We start from the raw sequence: 19,508 nt of genomic DNA on the forward strand, positions 1-19,508 counted from the left end.
TGATGTGATCCCGATTATCAAATGACAACACATGTCTATGGTAGGAAACTTAACCATCTTTGATTAACGAGCTAGTCAAGAAGAGTCATACTAGAGACACTATGTTTTGTCTATATATTCACACATGTACTAAGTTTCCGGTTAATACAATTCTAGCATGAATAATAAACATTTATCATGAAATAAGGAAATAAATAATAACTTTATTATTGCCTCTAGGGCATATTTCCTTCATCATAAACTAAATATGTAGTTGAATTACACTGAGATGGTACAATTATATGAAGAATTTTGTGTGCAAAAGTTGTACTCCTTTTGTCCCAGAGAGTAATGCTCCCGACTCCCTATTCTTCCCATGACAACTTCAGGGAAAGGAGGTCCCTACATTTAACGGATCAAAGGGTTTCCAACATACATGGATCGTACTTCCAACTTTAAGTATCTTTAATGTGTTGTTGAATCTCATTTCCTAGTACCCACATGTCATATTTTGACAAAATCAAAGCTCCATCTAGCCCAACAACACAAAAGGCCATTGCAAATGCACACATCAGCGGACACACCAGCTATCATTAAGAAAGCAGTAAAACTAAGCTAGCTATGCCTTCTCTTAGTATCTCTACGTAGTTAGCCATCCGATTGCATCACAACAAACTAGATCTCTTCGTCCTCCCGCAGTGCCTATTGGTTTATATCCCCGTGTGTCTCCACGCGAGCCGCCTAACCAACATGGAAAGGGTTGCTGCTCTTAGAATGACCTATGCATTTTCCCGTGAATCGGGCCAACACACCATGGGTTTTGCGGCCACAAGGGGAAGACTTTCTTTCATTTCTCCTCACTTCGATGACCGTTCATGCGGCGGCATCTTGCTATAGAGCTCGGCCTTCTAGTTCTTCCCCGCGCTGGGTTGGGTGTCATGTCTTCGTCTAGGGAGGGCGCATGTATTCTCGGTCGTCGGACTTAATTCACGACCTCGACCTAGTGTCACCTAGCCTATTTTTGGCTGGCGTTATGCCGCACGCCCTGACCTGAAGGCGACGACGGTGACAAAATAAGGGAGATGACTATTGACTTTGTCAATCTTCCTCTCATAATTTTTCCTTGTAGTGCAGTTGTGTTACTGTCGATTTACCTCCTGTAATCAGCGAAGGAGAGAAGAAAGTGCATGAGAGGAAGAGAAAGGGTACAGGGTGAGCCGACAACCTTATCTTCCAAGGCGAGACCCGCTTCTTCCTATGTTGTCATTTCAATCATGACCCACACACCTTTCTTCTTCTAAAGCGAGAATGCCTATATCATCATTAAACCGCATGTGATCGTTGATCTTCTGCATTTCCAGGTGGCCAACTAGAGTCAACACCCCATAGATATGTTGTTGCCATGGTAACTTTACCATTCTTGTCTTTTGCTTATAAGAATACTATGTGAATCAAATAATTATTGCCCTAGATATGATTGTGAAAGTAGTTGTGTCCCTTTCATCCTGGTATCATGGGAATTTAGGGGTTTTCTTTAGTTACCATCTAATTACTATATTTATCCAAGTGTTTATATCAATAGGGTTTGTGGTTATGTACAGGTTTGCTATTTGAGCGCATATGGGCATTCTTTGTCCTTGACTCTTTGCGTTCACAGAAGGTATTATTTACATTTATTGCCTACTTTTGTCTCTTTCCTTTTTCCAGCTTCATTCTTATTGTCGTTTTGTCTGGTTTACACACAGTTCATCACATATTCTTTTCCTTCTATAGTTGTTGTAAAATAGACAAGCAATGGTTAAACCAATTTAGATAGAGATCATTAGCTTCATATTTTTCTATAGTTTTAGCTTGTCTTGGATTATGTTGGTCTGGTATGGTTCTTGCACATGTGAAATGATGTCAATTGTGATTTGGCATTAGAGAAAGAGGAAGAAACCAAGGTTGAGTACAGTTTGTGGAACTCCTTCTGAGCTAAGCTAGCTTAAGCTTAGATTAAGGATCCGAATATCCAGCGCACGTCAGTTTTTTAGGCATGGCAACACAAAAGTTTTATAGCAAGTTGTGTTTATTGAGGATGGCAAGTTTAGTTGGCGAGCATGGCAAGTCCGACTCAGTTCATATTTTGCCAGGAACTTGCCATACTTGCAAACTAAATTTGCCATCCTCACGTCAATATAAATTTTCATGGAAGACATTCGATCTAGCATCGGATTTTTTTTAGCATTTATGTGGATTCAAGACCTTTCATATTTGTTAATGACTACATTTGGAAGTTTATCTTTAATTCTTGTATAATTTCAACACAAACTTCAAACACACTTCTGTGAAGAGAGGATCCCCAAAGGCTAGTTACAAGCTACAAGTGTCATTGTCCATCGTCCTCAATCCAGCACCCCTGATTTCAACAATGAACAACGAGTAAAGAAGCTATCACCATGAATTGTTGCACGAGCTTATCTTCCCGTATGTTCGTTGGTTCATTAACCATCCACAAACTCCTTCAACTCCACAAGAAAAAAGGTTGCCTATATTAGGTCCTAATTTCAATTAATATATTTGTTGTAACTCCTAAACTCAGTTAGACCCCCTCCAGTGCACTAGTGCTAAGATGAGGTGCTAAACACATTAAAGAGCTAAGCAACTAAAGTCCCCAATGCAAAGGTGCTTAACTTGTTGTAGCTAAGCATCCTTCATTTAATGATTTAGCAACTAAAATTATCCATGCATTGGTGTGCTTCTTTCATTTAAGTGTTTTCCCTAGGTTCCTGCGCTTGGCATTGTTTCTTTCTGGGCTCACCATACCCATCTCTCTCCTCTTAATTACATTGTCACATCATCTTTTTTGCTTATATATGGCAGCCTTAGCACCTCTACAAGTCAATTCTAAGTCAATTCTAGCCTTAGAGTAGAATAACTCAGGTTGGTGCATGAAGTAGCATTCAGGCAATTAATTAAGTCAATTCTAGCCTTAGAAGTTAGAATAGAATAACTCAGGTTGGTGCATGAAGTAGCATTCAGGCAATTAATTAAGCTGTTATATATGTCCATCGTTTGTGCTGGAACAACAATTCTGTCATTTATTGCGTGTTGGTATGAGAGCAAGGCCAGATTCGTCCTGGTGTCATTCTGATCACTCGTTTCTTCATATCAGGATTGCCACTAGTGTCATATATATCCGTTCGATCCAGATCATTCCATCGCTAGCCCAACTGCTCCGCAAAGTGATTCAGACATAGCACAAACACTTTATTTTCTCTGAAAATAACATATACACATTTGATCGTATGTACATACATGATACATCGTATATGCATGCTCTTTGAGTCTTGAACGTTAAGCACGACGTTTGAGTCGTGAGTCTCGTCCTACTTTTGTCGTTCGGTCGTTCCTACGTCTGCAAGAAAAGAGCAAGACTCATAAGACGCTTAAGATCGGTTCATATTTTGGTTCGACTTAAGATTGATTCGAAAAGAAATAAGTTGAGTAAAAACACTTTATGTAGTTTGACTGGGAAACAAGTTTAAAACACTGGCTCACTCGATCTTAACTCGATAACTCGATATCATATAATTCTATTAAATAATATATATATATATATTATAATAAGTAGGATAATTTATTATCATATATGTTGTGTACCATTTTTTCCCATTTTACTAGCAAACACGGAAATCTTATTAAGCCCGGAGAAAATTTAGCCTCAATATGGTATGTGGTCATCCATGTGTTAAATGTTCTATTATTTTGACCAACGTTTGAGAGCATTTTATACCTTCGTTTTCTTCTTTTGCTAGTTCATACACTACTTATTTCTAGTCTTCAGTTGGGAGAAGAGGTCAAATTTTATAGCGATTTCGTATTTTGTATTGTCACCTACATTTTTTGACATATTACCTTAGATTATTTTAAAAGACACCTTATTCTGCTCGAAACTAGTTCGAGATCGCCTTGAGATCATTACAAGCTAAGAACGAGCAACTTTCTATAGCTCGACCTTAAGTCTCGCTCAGTTCGAGCTCGCTTGGATTGTAATATAATCTGAGTTGAGCCTAGTCCAACTCGCTCGAACTCGACTTGTTTGCAGCCCTAGTCATTCCCTTGATAATAAACATGCCGGGATGAAATGATTGTTTTTAGAACACAATACAGACGCCAATGGTCATATATACGCCCGTATGCTCACTCATATGAATCCAAACACGTACACCCTATCCTATGAGCACCTCCGAGAGACTGAACTGACATATCATGTTGAGATTAACGAAGTCATCACAGGTGTTTCGTTGTCGACGGGAACATCTCCTCTCATGGAACGTGCATCGCTGGAAATCCTGAAAAAAGAGGTACTAATCTGAACATGGATTTATGTTGCCTCATTATTTGAAACTTAGCAAACTGTACATCCTTTTTTTGGCAAACTGTACATCTCTATTAACTTCACGTGAACTTTGTAAAATGTAGCACCAAGGAATTATTAACTCTTTTGCTTGTTGACACGCCTACACCCATTCTGCTAGTAACTAGTTGCTTAAGCATTTTTTATAAAAGAAGCGGCTCCCTTTGTCTCTCCTCCAAGGAAAGGCGGCTAAGGTTTCTGTTTCCCGTCGCCGGCGTAGCCGGTCTCCCACGTCTCCTGTGGCGGATCATGGGTGCACGGTGGATCCCGACCTTTGCCGGTGGGAGGGCACCGTTTTCAAGTGTTTCTTCAACTTTTGTTAGGGTTTGTGTCCTGCTCAAGAAGACATGACAGCAATGACTCTTGAAGATGGAATAAGGTTCTTCCCGCCTAGCCCCTGCCCCGATGGTGTGTCTAGCATCGTCGGAGGACGTGTGGAGGTGTGTCTCCGGCGGATTTTGCAGGATTCGGTTGGTGGTTGTCTTTGATGGACCATTCGGATCCGTCTTTGTTCATGTTTGTTCATGCGTCTTCAGGTTGGATCCTTCCAATCTAAACTTCTCTTCATCGACGACGGTTGCTGTTCTGGTGCATTAGTCCTATGCGACCTTAGCAAGACGACTTCCCGACTATGTACTACAACAAGTTGTACCCGGCTCCGGAAAGGGAGGGACGATGATGGCAGCGCATCTTCGGCTCGCTTTAGTGCTTGTAGTCGTCGCTAGGTGGTCTATGAATCTGAACGTAATTTTTATTATTCCGGTGTTCGTTATACAACCATGATTGAAGATGAATAGATCGATAGTTTCGAAAAAAAGTGTTTCTCTAGTTATTAGAAATACACATATGACCTCACATGCATATTTTAGATCAGGGTTTGTTGAAGAAACGGCCATTTAACTTTATGATAAGTCTTTTCAAAGTCAATCTTGAAAACTACACTCATGTTTTTGCGGTGAATCCCATGTACGATCTCATGTAGGATCACTACTCCATCGAGTATATTTCTTCCTTACATGAAAGCCGCTTGAGATGACCGGACAACATGGCAAGCAATTGTGTTGAGCCTATTAGTAGCCGTTGGAGGTTCTCTAAGGGATATACTCCGATGGTTGAACCGTGAACAATCTGTCCATTTTTTTCTTGACTTATACCCTGCCCCCTCTTAGTTATGGCGTAAGGGCATCTCCAACGCAGCCCATAAAACGCCCGTAACTGTTCGGACCGAGCGGTCTGAATGCAATTTGTCATCCAACATGGTACTTTATCGGTCTGTGGACCGCCCCGAACGTCTATTTTCCCGCAAATCGGGCGCAAACCAGGAGGCTTTGCGGGTGTCTGAACCACTGCCACATATGTGTCAGACACCCTGGACCGATCCAAAAACCTCTCCTGCGTGAAGCGCTTGCTATGCATTTATGCCGCTCCAGAGCGCCAGAGTTGCATTCATGTCGGCCCAGAGCGGACCCGACCTCTCACTAGTGCCGACATTGAAGCGGTTGCCACTCAGGGCCGCTCCAGAGCGTCGGTGCCGTATTCATGCCGGCCGAGAGCGTACACGACCTCTAACCGGTGCAAGCATTGAAGTGGCACGCCGGCCAAGAGCGTCGCTCACGCCGTGTCCCAGTCTCTCCAGCAGCTCAATGAGAGAGCGAAGTGAGTGGACAGGATGAGACATATATCTACCGCATTTAAATGACCCCCGTCCGTTCGCCTGCCGGCATAAATAGGCACATAGGCCGAGAAACCCACTCCGGTGCCCGCATTGACACACCCCGCCGCCTGGCCTGATCGGCATCCACTATTTAAGCGAGGACTCACCCAAACAAACTGCACCACACCACATCCCGCTTCACATCCTCATCCGTTCACCACCTTCGCCATGACCGCGAGCTCTAGCATGTTGTGAGAGAGCCTCTCGATGGAGAAGAAGCATGAGTTGTCCGCCCTTGCGGTGGACTGGTAGGGCTGGCGTGCGAGACGGATAGAGGCCAGCCTGCCAGCCAGCTCCCCAGAGGTCTCCGGTGACGACCCAACGACGAAGAAGGCCTCCATCGACAAGTTGGCGCCCTTCCCTCACCGTTCCATGTCAGCTTGACCATGGAGCAGGCACAACATAACTTCATTACCGAGCAGTGGGTGCTCTACGAGGCCATGCGCGCTCGCGTCGATTGCAACATGGTCGTGGGCAGTCGGACGCCGAGGCGGCGTAGGCGACCGCGGACAAGAACGCCGACAGCTGCACATCGTTCGCGCCGCTATGACGGTGAGGTCGGCCCGTCCAGGCCCATCACCGACCTCACGTCCACCAGCAACGGACAGGTCGCGTACTCCGGCGAGGAGTAGGGCATGGGAGAAGGTGGGGTCTCGAGTCCCATGTGGGCGTCCGTATCCCATGTCCTACTCTTCCTCGCGGGCGACCGCACCTTCATTTTGTGGGTCTCACAGCCGTTGAACATGGACACAAAAGGGAACAAGAAGGACTTGGAGGACGGGCGTCGGCGAAGATTTAGACTAGATTATGGTCCGGGCACTTTTGTTTAATGAAATGTGGCGAAATGTAACGAACATGGTCTGAAAATCACACAGTTTGCATGAAAAACGTTTGGTTTGCTCAAATTCACTTGGAAATGTATGCGCGCACGGTTGGATGTCCGGTTCCGGTATCACTGTCCTCGGGCACGGATACCCTATCCGTTTTAGGGGTCAGTGCTGGAGATGCCCTAAATGCCCCCTTTATTTTTGCAAATGAGAAACTCTCTTAGTTAAGGACTCAACTACAAAGTCCATGTCAGATTTTTGACTACTGCAAATCGGACATTGCGGTTTTATGTTTGCTGAGGATGACAAGTTTATAGTTGATAAGAATGACAATTTTTTTTTGCGAGTAAGAATGACAAATTTGATTCAGTTCATTTTTTTTAGATATGGTGCTTAAAAATTAATTTGCGCTCCTCACATCAACATAAATTATCGTAAAAAACATTTGATTTGCCGTGCTTAAAAATTCAAGGTCATATTTTTCACGTTATTGTTGTTTAAATGCGCAAGGGCCTTCGCATTCATCTCCGAGTCGAAGGCACCTATTGTTCAAACTTTCTGGGGTTCCCGACCTGCTAAAATGCCAGCGATAAGCCGACGACACCTTTAGTCTTCAGGAAAATGACAACACGCCGAAGAAAAAGGGTAGTACGACGACCACGTTTCCACAGTGAATCACTTATCGAGTAGCTATGGCCATGTGTAGGACCGAAAGCCATTGGTTTGGATGGCCATGTCCGTTGGGTGAGGGAGCCAGCGTCCGATTTTCACGACATTAGGCTTTTTAATAGCGTATAGACGCAAATGCTTATATAAATGCGCATACACTCATCCTATCAATGCACATACGTACACCATATATCTATGAGCACCCCCGAGAGACTGAGCCGGCATATCATCTTGAGATTTTACGAAGTCACCGTAGACGCCTCGTAGTCGACGGAAACGTCTCCTCCCACTGAAAGCGTATCGCCGGAAGTCCTGAAATAAATTCAGGATAAATGAGACCACCAGGATTTGAACCCTGGTGGGCTGAAGATACTACCGTCCACTTAACCATCTCAACCACATGTTGGTTTGCATTTTCACGAGATTAGTGAAAACTGCAAAAGAGTATGTGTTTTGTGTTTGGGCATTTCCTATGAAATAGAACGGGTTCTGTGATCTGCATAAAAAAGAAAACTGAAGCATGGACTGTAGAACAATCGTTCTATGGTGCTTTCATTATAGATAAAAAAACAAAAGTATTTACTGCAAAAAAAAGTATAAATGATTGAAAAAAGAAGAATTTTCTTTAAAGGCCTGAGGCTCAACGAATTCCAGCTCTAGGGAACCTCATTTGATCAGATTATGATTTTAGCTGAGGTGTAGATCAATCCAATTATTTTATAGATCATTCTATAGCAGAAGTCCCCATGCAGTGACACTATGTTTGGTCAAAATGATATTATGTACTAATATGTTGATCTCGCTTGAGCGCTTGTAGTCGTTGTTATACAGTATGTGGACATGAATGTAATTTTTGTTACTTCTATGTACTGCCATGAATAGACCAAAGTTTTTCAAAAAAAAAGATACTATTTTCCCCAAGGAATCAACACACTGATCCATTAGATAAAATAGAGTCCAAAATTGTTCTAAAACATGCTCTGCTTAGAGGCTATGCCAAATAAATTAGGCCTCCTTTGATTAAAGAATCTATATGATTTTTGGAGGATTGAATCCTTAGAAAGTTTTTCTACGTTGATTTTTGATTCATAGGATTGAATTTCATAAAAAAAAAATCCTATGAAACCCTTTGTACTTTTCATAGAAAATCTAACATCCACTCCAATCTTCTTTTTACATTTTGTTTTTGTTTTTCTGTGGTATCAAACACTTCTCATATTGGACTTAAATGGATATCCCACTTCCTTTTTTTCCTTGGGAAAATAGATATCCCACTTCAATCCTGTACTTCAGAATCCTGCAAATCAAAGAGTCCCTTAAGAGTGATTATAACTCAGTTGAAGGCAAAATTCTCAGGAGGACCTCCGCAGTAAAATGTATGGAAATCACGCTCTTTCTGCTCTTTCAAGATCATTTGATTGACTAGGATCTCCACGTGGCCTGAGTGTCTAATGCTTAGTGTTTGCGGATTGTGGTTCTGTGGTGCTGTTGAGCACCTCCGCGTGTGGCACGACATTCCTGTCCGCCCGGCATGCGGAGATATAAAACAACATGCTGTCAGAGCATCTCCGACAGGTGTATAAGAGTTTCACGCACTAAAATAGTTTTAGCGCGTCACTGTAGCACTTTTAGCGCCCTGGATCCAACATTGGTTTAGCAGATGTCAAAAACGTGTGCCTAAAAATACACGCAATGTAAATTGAGAAGCGCGCGCAATCCGGCGCTCCAAATTTGTAGCTTCTGATAGCGTTTGTCCGCACACACGCCCCAAAAACATGTGTCCAATATTTTTTTGCGCGTGCACTATTTTACTACTTCTGCCGGAGCTGTTCGACACCCAAAAAACCCAAAATTTAGCGCGCGGAGCAGTTTTTGTGACCTGTTCGAGATGCTTTCGTGCCAGGGCCTATGACTGCAACGGGCAAACCGGTGAACGCATTAAACCCATTAACAGTCGTGCAAAGGGCGCCCTCTCGGCTATGCCACGTCGGATTTTGGATGGTTGCGCGAGGAGCTGAGATTAGGCACACAATTGGCTACGTCGCTGCCCCACGACCCACTTTCTCCCTCTTTCTTCTGGATGAAGGAAGAGATCGCCAGATACGTCCGCCCCGCTCCAACCCACTTCTCCTCCCCACGCACGCCACCTTCTTTCCCCCCGTATCTCTCAGACCCACTCACCACAAAGATTGGAGGCAGAACGCCGCACGCGTCGGTCGACGAGGAGGAGCTGCGCCGCCACTGGAGCACTGACTGCATCTACTACCTCGCGCTCCCCGTTGACCTGCAAGAAGGTACCCCCGCACCTCCCTCTCTCTTCGTGAGCTGATGCACTGTCGAACGGCAAGGGCCGTCCATTCGGTTTTGATCTGACAGGGGGCCTCCTTCTCCTCTGGTCTACGACTCGAGTCGCGCTCGTGCGTGTGCACGATTTCGTCTTAGTTTCTGACAAGCGACCGAGCTCTGCTCTGCTCAGTGCCGGTAAATTTGACGGTTTCAATCGAGATCTGTTTGTTCGTTATAGAAGCTGATCCAGCTGAGCCCTTATATTGCTGTTGCTGCTTCTATTCGAAAACCTGCAGAACTAGATTGCACATCTCAGGGAAAGCATTCTCCAGTTGTTTTATTTGTGAACGCCATTGCTCATGGCTCCATATGCACGTTCACAAACATTAGTCGCCAATGGAGCAGAGCGCCATTGCTGATGTAGCTTAAAATGGTGATTAGCGACCGAATGAGTGTGCTTGAAGTTTGAGGTGGAGTGCAAGGAGGATGACACCCGGGTGGAGATCTACCGCGCCGCCAAGCCGGGGCTACTGCTGTCGATGGTGAGCACCCTGGACACACCGTCCCTCGACATCCAGCAGTGTGTCATCGACTGCTTCAACGACTTCGCCATGCACGCCTCCTGCTCCGAGGTACCAATGATTCCATCCATGGACTCGTCACTTCATCAGCAAACATGGATGAATTCATCTTCTTCTTCAGCTAGATCATCAGTTAAGTCACCAATTCCAGCTGATTGATTCGAGTTTTGTATGCATATGCAGAGGAGATGTGCTGTTGGATCTTATAAGGAGGTCACTCTGACAAGACTGGCTAGCTGTGGTTCTCGTGGGAATAAAGAGGATGGGACATGTGATTGTCGTGGATCTGGAGGTGACACTGATCAGGAAAGTAAGTTTACTACTGATCTAGAGTAATATTACTAGATTGCAAATCATGAATTTAGTAGTTACTGTGGAATATTGGTAGTTGGTTCAGTTTACCTTTAATGTTTGTATGGTCTAATGACATCTGACATAGCAGATGCTTGGTCCAGCTGGAGATAGCTTACATGGTTTTATTTCACCATAATATATTTCCAACAAGATCGTTCCCTACTGTTTCCTGAAGAAAACTAACGATCAAACTGCAGAAAAAGAATTGTTTAGAGAGGAGTTAATATATAGTTTGTAGTCTTACAATTGGCTTCTAAAATTTACAGCAGGAGTACGCAATAAGGTTGAACAAATGAATGGAAAACCTACCAGATTTTGCAATGTTATTGTTTCTTGATATCTTCCTCATTTGTATTATGTGTATTCCTTAGTTGGCAACTATTTTAATGTATACTCTCCCCATATTTTGAGGAAATTTCACGGGGCAGAGGTCACTACGATTTTTTGTTTCAAATAGGAAATGAACAAAACATGATTTTGCTAACCTCTCATGCAGTATATATGTACCTATTTCATAAAGTACATCAGTGCAAATACTAGTTTGCAACTCATGACGGTGAGTCGAGGAGTGAAAGAAGTTTGGAACTCACACAAGTTTCATACTCGCATGACCAAATCAGGCTACGAAGACAAGTCTTCATGCGCACATGTATGACCTTGCCTCTTGTTGTTATTCTTTTTTCTAAAGAAAAAACTGCTGTCATTAGGCTCTAAATTTGCAAACTAACTAAACATCAAATACAAATTGCATGTGAGTTTGCCAAGTTTTTTGTTATCTCTGCAATTTTGTTTGCATGATTGCCGATTTTACTTACACAGTACCATTTAAAAAGCGGCTGCCATTTGATGAATTGCTGAAGGGTGGTGGCTAGACACCATGGGGGACAGTGTTCCAAGATGGTTAGATGTTAGCTACTGATTCACAATCTATCAATCCTATCTTGGCTGGACGCCTTTATTTCTTGACTCTAGTGAGGCCACCCACTTGGGAAACAAAAACTCTTTTTTTCGTTTGAGCTTGCTTGGTTTGAAAGAGAAGGCTTCTTTGATCTCGTAGCCAGAGAGTGGGCTAAGGATGCAGAAGGTAGGATTGTGCTTGAGCGTTGGCAGAATAAGATTTGGCATTTGAGAAGTTTTCTGCATGGGTGGCTAAGCATCTTAGCGGGATTTATAAGGTCGAAAAGGAACGACTCCTTACCCTTATTCAATCCCTAGATGTAAAAGCAGAAACCGCGGTTCTGCCAGCCTCAGAGCTTCATGCCAAGCTTGACGCGGAGATGAGGTTGAAAGAGCTTCTTCGTGAAGAAGAATTAAAGTGGGCGCTGCGGGCCAAGGTCCGAAGAGTAGTCTAGGGGGACGCGAACACTCAATTATTTCACATGATCGCTAATGGCAAACACAAAAAGAAGATGATCTTTCGGCTTGAACAAGATGAAGGAACGATTCTAGGTCAGGAGAACCTAAAATTATACATTACCGAGTATTGAAAGCAGTTGTTTGGGCCTCCAGAGGATAACTGTGTTTCTCTGGATGAGTCTAGGATTGAGGATGTTCCTCAACTTACTGCTGTTGAGAATGATATTTTAGCTGCTCCTTTTTATGAGAAAGAGGTGTTTGAGGCCATATCGCAGATGAAAAATAATAAGGCTCCCGGCCCGGATGGATTTCCCCGGCTGAGTTTTATAAGAAGTGCTGGCATATTATTAAAGGGGATCTATTGCCGTTGTTCCATGATTTATTCTCTGGACAACTTCAACTTTTTCAACTGAATTTTGGAACGATAACCCTGCTTCCTAAGAAAACAGAGGTTGTGAGAATTGAGCAATTCAGGCCCATCTGTCTTCTTAATGTTAGTTTCAAAATTTTTACCAAGGTCAGGACTAATAGGCTCATGCAGATTGCGCATTCTGTGGTGCAGCATACCCAAACTGCTTTCATGTCGGACAGGACATCCTTGAGGGAGTTGTGGTCCTTCATGAAACGCTCCATGAGATTCACATGAAAAAACTAGATGGAGTTGTTTTCAAGGTGGATTTCGAGAAAGCGTACGATAAAGTCAAATGGCCTTTCCTTCAACAGGCCTTACGCATGAAGGGTTTTGATGAAGTTTGGCGACACCAGGTAGAATCTTTCACGCAAAAAGGGAGTGTTGGAGTTAAAGTAAATGACGACATAGGTCATTACTTCCAGACACACAAAGGCCTGAGACAAGGTGATCCAATGTCTCCTATTCTGTTCAACATTGTGGTTGATATGTTGGCAATTCTGATAGGTAGGGCAAAGGAGGCCGGTCAGGTGGGTCGCTTGGTGCCTCATCTAGTTGATGGTGGTGTGTCCATCCTGCAGTACGCTGATGATACAATCATCTTTATGAAGCACGACTTGGCAAAAGCGAGAAATATGAAGCTGGTGTTATGCTTATTTAAACAATTGACCGGATTGAAGATTAACTTTCATAAAAGCGACTTGTTCTGTTTTGGTAGTCAGTGAGGAACGAGAGGCTTATAGGCAATTGTTTGGATGCGAATTGGTGGCATTACCTTTCACATACTTAGGTATACCCATTCATCATCGTAAGCTGACAAACAGAGAATGGAAGTGCATCGATGATCGGTTTGAGAAGAAACTGAGTTGCTGGAAGGGCAAACTCATGTCATATCGAGACTGATTGATTCTTATCAATTCGGTGCTCACGAGTATGCCTATGTTTCTCTTATCTTTCTTCGAAGTCCCAGTTGATGTTAGGAAAAGGCTGGACTTCTATTGATCCCGATTCTTCTGGCAGAGTGATGAACTGAAGAGAGAATACCGACTCGCCAAATGGGATATCATCTGTCGACCAAAGGACCAGGGGGGCCTTGGTATTGAGAATCTTGAAGTCAAGAATAGATGTCTTCTCAGTAATTGGCTGTATAAGTTATCCGTTGAGACTGAGGCCACGTGGGTGCAGATTCTCCATAGTAAGTATCTGCAGTCCAAGACTTTGTCCCAGGCGACAGTGAGACCAACTGACTCGCCTTTTTGGAAGGGGCTTATGAGAGTCAAAGCTGTCTTCTTTAATAGAACAAAGTTTATAGTCGGTAATGGCACCACCACTCGCTTCTGGGAGGATACTTGGCTTGGTGAAGCTCCGCTGGCGCTTCAGTATCCATCCCTATATCGTATTGTTCAACGACGTGATGCTACTGTTGCAACAATTTTGCAGTCAATTCCCCTTAATATTCAGTTTAGGAGGGCGCTTGTTGGCGACCGGTGGGAAGCATGGCTTCATTTGGTGAGTAGACTGATGGAGGTTCAACTTTCTCATCAGCCCAATCAGTTGTGTTGGAAGCTTACTAGGTCTGGAGAGTTCACAGTTAAGTCGATGTATATCAATGTCATTAACTCTAGTGCCATTCCTAGTTCCAAAGATGTTTGGAAAGTCAAAGTTCCTTTGAAAATTAAAGTGTTTATGTGGTTTGTGCATAAACAAGTCATTTTAACAAAGGATAATTTGGTTAAGCGCAACTGGACAGGATCTACTAGGTGTAGTTTTTGTGATCGGGACGAAACCATCAAGCACCTATTCTTTGACTGCCCGTTGGCGAGAGTCTTGTGGCACACGGTGCACATTGCCTTTAACATTACTTCTCCGAATTCGGTCAGTACGTTATTTGGAACGTGGCTTGTTGGGATAGAGTCCGAAACAGCTAGACACATTCGCGTAGGAGTATGTGCTTTGTTGTGGGCAATTTGAAACTGCAGAAATGATTTGGCTTTTAACATAACAACAAATATTCATTTTTTGCAAGTTTTATTCCGAGCTACTGCGCTGATCCGTATGTGGTCGTTACTCACTCCGACGGAGGCCAGGGAGCGTTTGGTTACTGGATCTGTCCGGTGGGAGATGGTAGCGCGGGATATCTTCAACCGGTTTGGATGGCGGTCATGTAATAGGATAGGCGATTAGTTTACTTATCTTTGTTATGCCAGCCGGTTGTGGCTTTTGGGCCTTTTGTTTTTGGCGTTGTGGCGCTGTTATTTTGTTTTCAGAATATTAGACCTTGTTGAACCTCTTCATTTATCTATAAATGTGGCCGTATGCATCGTTCTGATGCAGAGGCCGGGGTGTCCCCCTTTTTCGAAAAAAAATTCTCCATGTATTTGTGTGTGTTAGGTACATCTACTTGGTTTCTTCTTCTGATTTAGGGAGGTCTTCAGAATCTGAGAGGAAATTGATGTAAAATTTATTTTCCTATTCTTGGAAACTTTTGCTTTGGAAAATCATAATGTTCTTTTCATTGTACTGGCAGTACAAGGTCCAACATGGTTGTGCTGATGTCTAGGTTTCGGCTTCCTAGTGAGGTGCCCTCCTCTTGAGTATGCCAGTACTTCACGGTGGTGAGGTCTGTCTCGATGGTAAACCGGTTGATTGATTAAATGGCAATAGGAGCAGCTTAGTGAGCGAATGATGCAACTGTGCATCGTCTCTTGACGCACCACTGTCGACCCCAGCTACTGCGTGTACATATGATCCATATATCGTGTTTAGTTTCTCACTAAGACTTGGTATGCTTGTGTTGTGATGATCCGAAGAACTCTACCTCTTTTGGAGATCGCCCACCTTTTGGAGACTGCTAAACCTTGACTTGAACAGTTTGGATGTGTTTCTGTGATCAGTCATCCAACTATCCACTTGTAAATTTGTCACCTCTATTAATATAGATCTATTAGCATCGATGAAACTACTTCGCTTGCTTTGCTTTATGAATGAACACTCTTCTGCTGCAGTTCTATTCTATATATTATATTTTTAACTGTTGCTCGTTTGGATTGTCAACACGTTAATAAGTGTGTCAGCTTGATTAGTGCGCACATTACCGCATAGCCACTAGTGATCCATCCAAAATCTACCAAAACAAGCAAGGGAAGTTTATGGCTTTGCCGCGTTCCTGGCCCGAAACGGGCAGTCTGGCACCTTGACACGGGATGGTGCAAATGTTCCCGGCCCTTCAACCTGGCGCCACGCCAAGGACCACTCGCGCGAACCCATACTGCACTACTAGTAGCACCCCTCAAAGCATCCCCACCTGGCCACCTCCCCTGCCGCCCTGTCCAGTCGCTACCTAATCTTCTTCTCATCACACACACAGCTCTCAGCGCGCACATGGACGCGAGCCAAGGCGTCCTCCTGTCCAGCGCCCTGGTCGGCGCCGGCGCCAATGGCACCCCGGCGTGGCCGGAGCTGCTGGGCTCCGCGCACTGGGACGGCCTCATCGACCCGCTCGACCTCACGCTCCGCCGCCTCGTCCTTCTCTGCGGCGACCTCTGCCAGGTCACCTACGACTCCTTCAACTCCGACGCCCACTCCAAGTACTGCGGCACCTGCCGCTTCTCCAGGGCCACGCTCTTCAGCCGCACGCAGTTCCCCGCCGCGGCCGACGTATCCGTGGCCGCCAACCTCTACGCCACCGCGGCCACGTGGCTGCCCCCGGGGCTCATGGTGCACTCCCTCTCCCGCGAGGCGTGGAGCAAGGAGTCCAACTGGATCGGCTACGTCGCTGTGTCGACCGACGCCGCCGCGGCCGCCACGGGCCAGCGCGTCATCTACGTCGCGCTGCGCGGCACCATCCGCAACCTCGAGTGGGTCGACGTGCTCAAGCCCGACCTGGTCGCCCCCGACGCCATCCTGCCGGAGGGCGACCCGGCCCGCGGCCACGCGCGCGTCATGAAGGGCTGGTACGTCATATACACGTCCACCGACGAGCGCTCGCCCTTCTCCAAGTACAGCGCACGCGACCAGCTGCTGGCCACGGTGCGGGAACTGGTCGCCAAGTACAAGGGCGAGAGCCTCAGCATCCTCTGCACCGGGCACAGCCTCGGCGCGTCGCTGGCCACGCTCTGCGCCTTCGACATGGTGGCCAACGGCGTGTCCAAGGTCGGCGACGCCCACTTCCCGGTCACGGCCATCGTGTTCGGGAGCCCGCAGGTCGGCAACCCGGAGTTCAAGAAGCGGTTCGACGAGCTGCCCGGCCTCCGCGCGCTGCACGTCAGGAACAAGCCCGACCTCATCCCGCTCTACCCGAGCAACCTCCTCGGCTACGCCAACGTCGGCGACGAGCTCTCCGTGAACTCTAAGAAGTCTCCCCACGTGAGGCCGGACACCACCAACGTCGGCGACTACCACAACCTGCAGGGCATCCTGCAGACGGTGGCCGGATGGAACGGCGAGAAGGGCGAGTTCAAGCTGCAGGTGAACCGGAGCGTGGCGCTGGTGAACAAGTCGTCCGCCTTCCTCAAGGATGACAACCTCGTGCCGGAGTCGTGGTGGGTGGAAAGGAACAAGGGGATGGTGCTGGGGCCAACTGGTGAGTGGGAGCTGGAGCAGCCCGCTGAGGAGAACTTGCCCGTCCCGCCGGTCGTGACCGGGAAGGTCATCGACGACGATGTCGCTGCCACCATTAGCAGTAAGGAGCCCAAGATACCAGAGGATCTAGGCAAGAAGAAGACCAGGGGAACCAAGTTTCTCCCTGCATGCTTTCAAGGGGTTAATTAGTTTGTGAATACGTGAATGATTGAACGATCGTGTGATTTTTATTTATTTTTACTACTGTGAATAATGGCTTTTGAAATTTGCTGGTTTGGTACAAATGTTTATGTGTGGTGTGTCATGTAATTAATATCAGTTCTGATAAGTCTTAGTCGACTGAGACTTCGTTATTTCTCAGTGGATGCTATATTCCTTTGATCTTGTATGGAGATTCGTATAAAAAAATTCTTTCCTATTTTGCCTTTTCTCTTTTTATATATTATATCACTTGATTGAAATTAGGTTAAGTATGATCCAAAATAAAAAAAGTTAAGTATCAGTCGACTGAGACCTAGTCATACCCAATTATATCCATGGTTGATAAGTTTGTGTTCCAAAGAATATTTCTGATGGATGTGTAATGGTGATCATATACTACCCCTCCGTTCGGAATTAACTGTTGCTGAAACGGAGAGAGTAATACTTTGACAGTATATAATCCCACTCCCCACAACTACTGGTTCTAAAAGTACATGACTTAGCTAGTTTTCTTTCGATGTAAAAGACTAGTATTACTCAATCAACGACACATGCACAGCTCCTCTTTCTCGCGGGGTAAAAGCAATTCATTACTTCAGTAATAATGTTCTTACAATCATTCATAATGATAGTGCTAATCTCCTAAGGACTATTTGCTAACCAACAATGCCGTTTTTTGTGAATTTTTGTTCACAAGGACCACCTGCCGAACGCAATTGACAGAAAAGACCACCCATGATTCACATTGGCAAAACGGACCAGCTGAGTTGTGGCGGCAGGTGCGCCAGCTGACACGTGGCGTCTGCCGCCACGCGCGAAGGCTGCAGGGGCTACCGCCACAGGCCCAGGCGGCAGGTGGCCCACCACAGGAATCGGTGAACGCAGCTGACGCGCGACGGAACGGAGCGATGGGCAGATGGGCCCCGCCGCCTCCTCGTGTGGCGGCACTACTGCAGCTTTTTTTAGGGTCGACAGTATTTAGGGCTGGAATTCGAGCCGAGTCGAGCAGCTCGGCTCGACTCGCTAGAGCTCGTTTCGTTAACGAGCTAGATCGACTCGACTCGTTGTTATAACAAGCTCAAATCTAAGATTGGCTCGACTCGTATAACTCGCGAGCTGGCTCGTTTACCTTGTTAAGCTCGTTAAAGATATGAACATAAATCGGCGTATATCAAGGGCGACTAGGGTTTCTGCTGGTCCGCCGCCGGCCGCCTCCTTGGCGGCGGCGGGGTGGCCGGCGTCTTGCTGTCCGTCGTTGTTGGTCTCTCTCATTGGGATGAGCTTGATGGCTGACAAAGTTCACATGAAGTAGGATAAGTTTTCTACTCTGATTGCTTTGTGATCTGACCAGCTTCTTGGTCACGAGAGTTTGAGGTTTGGTGACTGTGTTCTTAACCTTCCCTGAAGGGTGTTCCGTCTCCAGATTTTGCCGTCCCCTAGTGATTGAAAGCTGGGGTTTTCTGTCCTCCAGTGGCACTGCCTACCGAGAGTTTTTTTTTTCTGTCCTTCGGTGACCGTGAGGGACGACCGGACGCGATGAAAATATTAGCCTGGAACTGCCGGGTGCTTGGGAATGCCCCAGCGGTTCGAGCTTTGCTGGACGTCCAACGAAGATGCAACCCCGATGTGATGTTCTTATCGGAGACTCACCTAGACAGTTATCCGGCTGAGTGCTTGAGAAAACGTCTGAAGATGGACCAGAAGTTAGTTTGCCCAAGTGATGGAAGAAGAGGAGGTTTACTGCTATTTTGGAGAAAAGAAATAAAAGTCGAGAGGATGCTAATGACGGGCTTTGGCGCTTGACCGGAATGTATGGGGAATTCCATTGGGAGAACAAACACAAGACCTGGGAAAGAATGAGGCGGCTCCATCGAAATCACGATTTCCCATGGTTGTTAGTGGGAGACCTGAATGAAATACAATATTTACATGAGAAGGAAGGGGGGAACCCACGCCCGATTCAGTACATGCAGGCGTTTCATGACGCCATTGAGGACTGTGAACTTCATGATATGGGGTTTGTTGGAGATCCGTTTACTTGGTTCAGAGGCAGGATTCGAGAAAGGCTCGACCGAGGACTTGTGAATGATGCTTGGTCGCTTATGTTTCCTAATGCCGCATTGGAAAATCTGGAATATAATCACTCAGATCA

General features: G+C 45.5%; 1 protein-coding gene across 1 annotated transcript; it reads left to right on the forward strand.

The window, feature by feature from the left end:
• Window positions 1–15,851: 15,851 nt before the first annotated feature.
• LOC119276563 (phospholipase A1-II 5-like) lies at window positions 15,852–17,573 on the forward strand. The gene has a single exon (XM_037557658.1). The coding sequence runs from the start codon at window positions 15,956–15,958 to the stop codon at window positions 17,342–17,344; it is 1,389 nt and encodes a 462-aa protein (XP_037413555.1). The 5' UTR covers window positions 15,852–15,955; the 3' UTR covers window positions 17,345–17,573.
• The last annotated feature ends 1,935 nt before the right edge of the window (window positions 17,574–19,508 follow it).

The sequence above is a fragment of the Triticum dicoccoides genome, chromosome 3B, assembly GCF_002162155.2.
Source record: "Triticum dicoccoides isolate Atlit2015 ecotype Zavitan chromosome 3B, WEW_v2.0, whole genome shotgun sequence".
Classification (NCBI taxonomy): domain Eukaryota; kingdom Viridiplantae; phylum Streptophyta; class Magnoliopsida; order Poales; family Poaceae; genus Triticum; species Triticum dicoccoides.

Coding starts and splice junctions, on each gene's coding strand:
- LOC119276563 (XM_037557658.1), top strand. CDS start 15,956: ATGGACGCGAGCCAAGGCGTCCTCCTGTCCAGCGCCCTGGTCGGCGCC.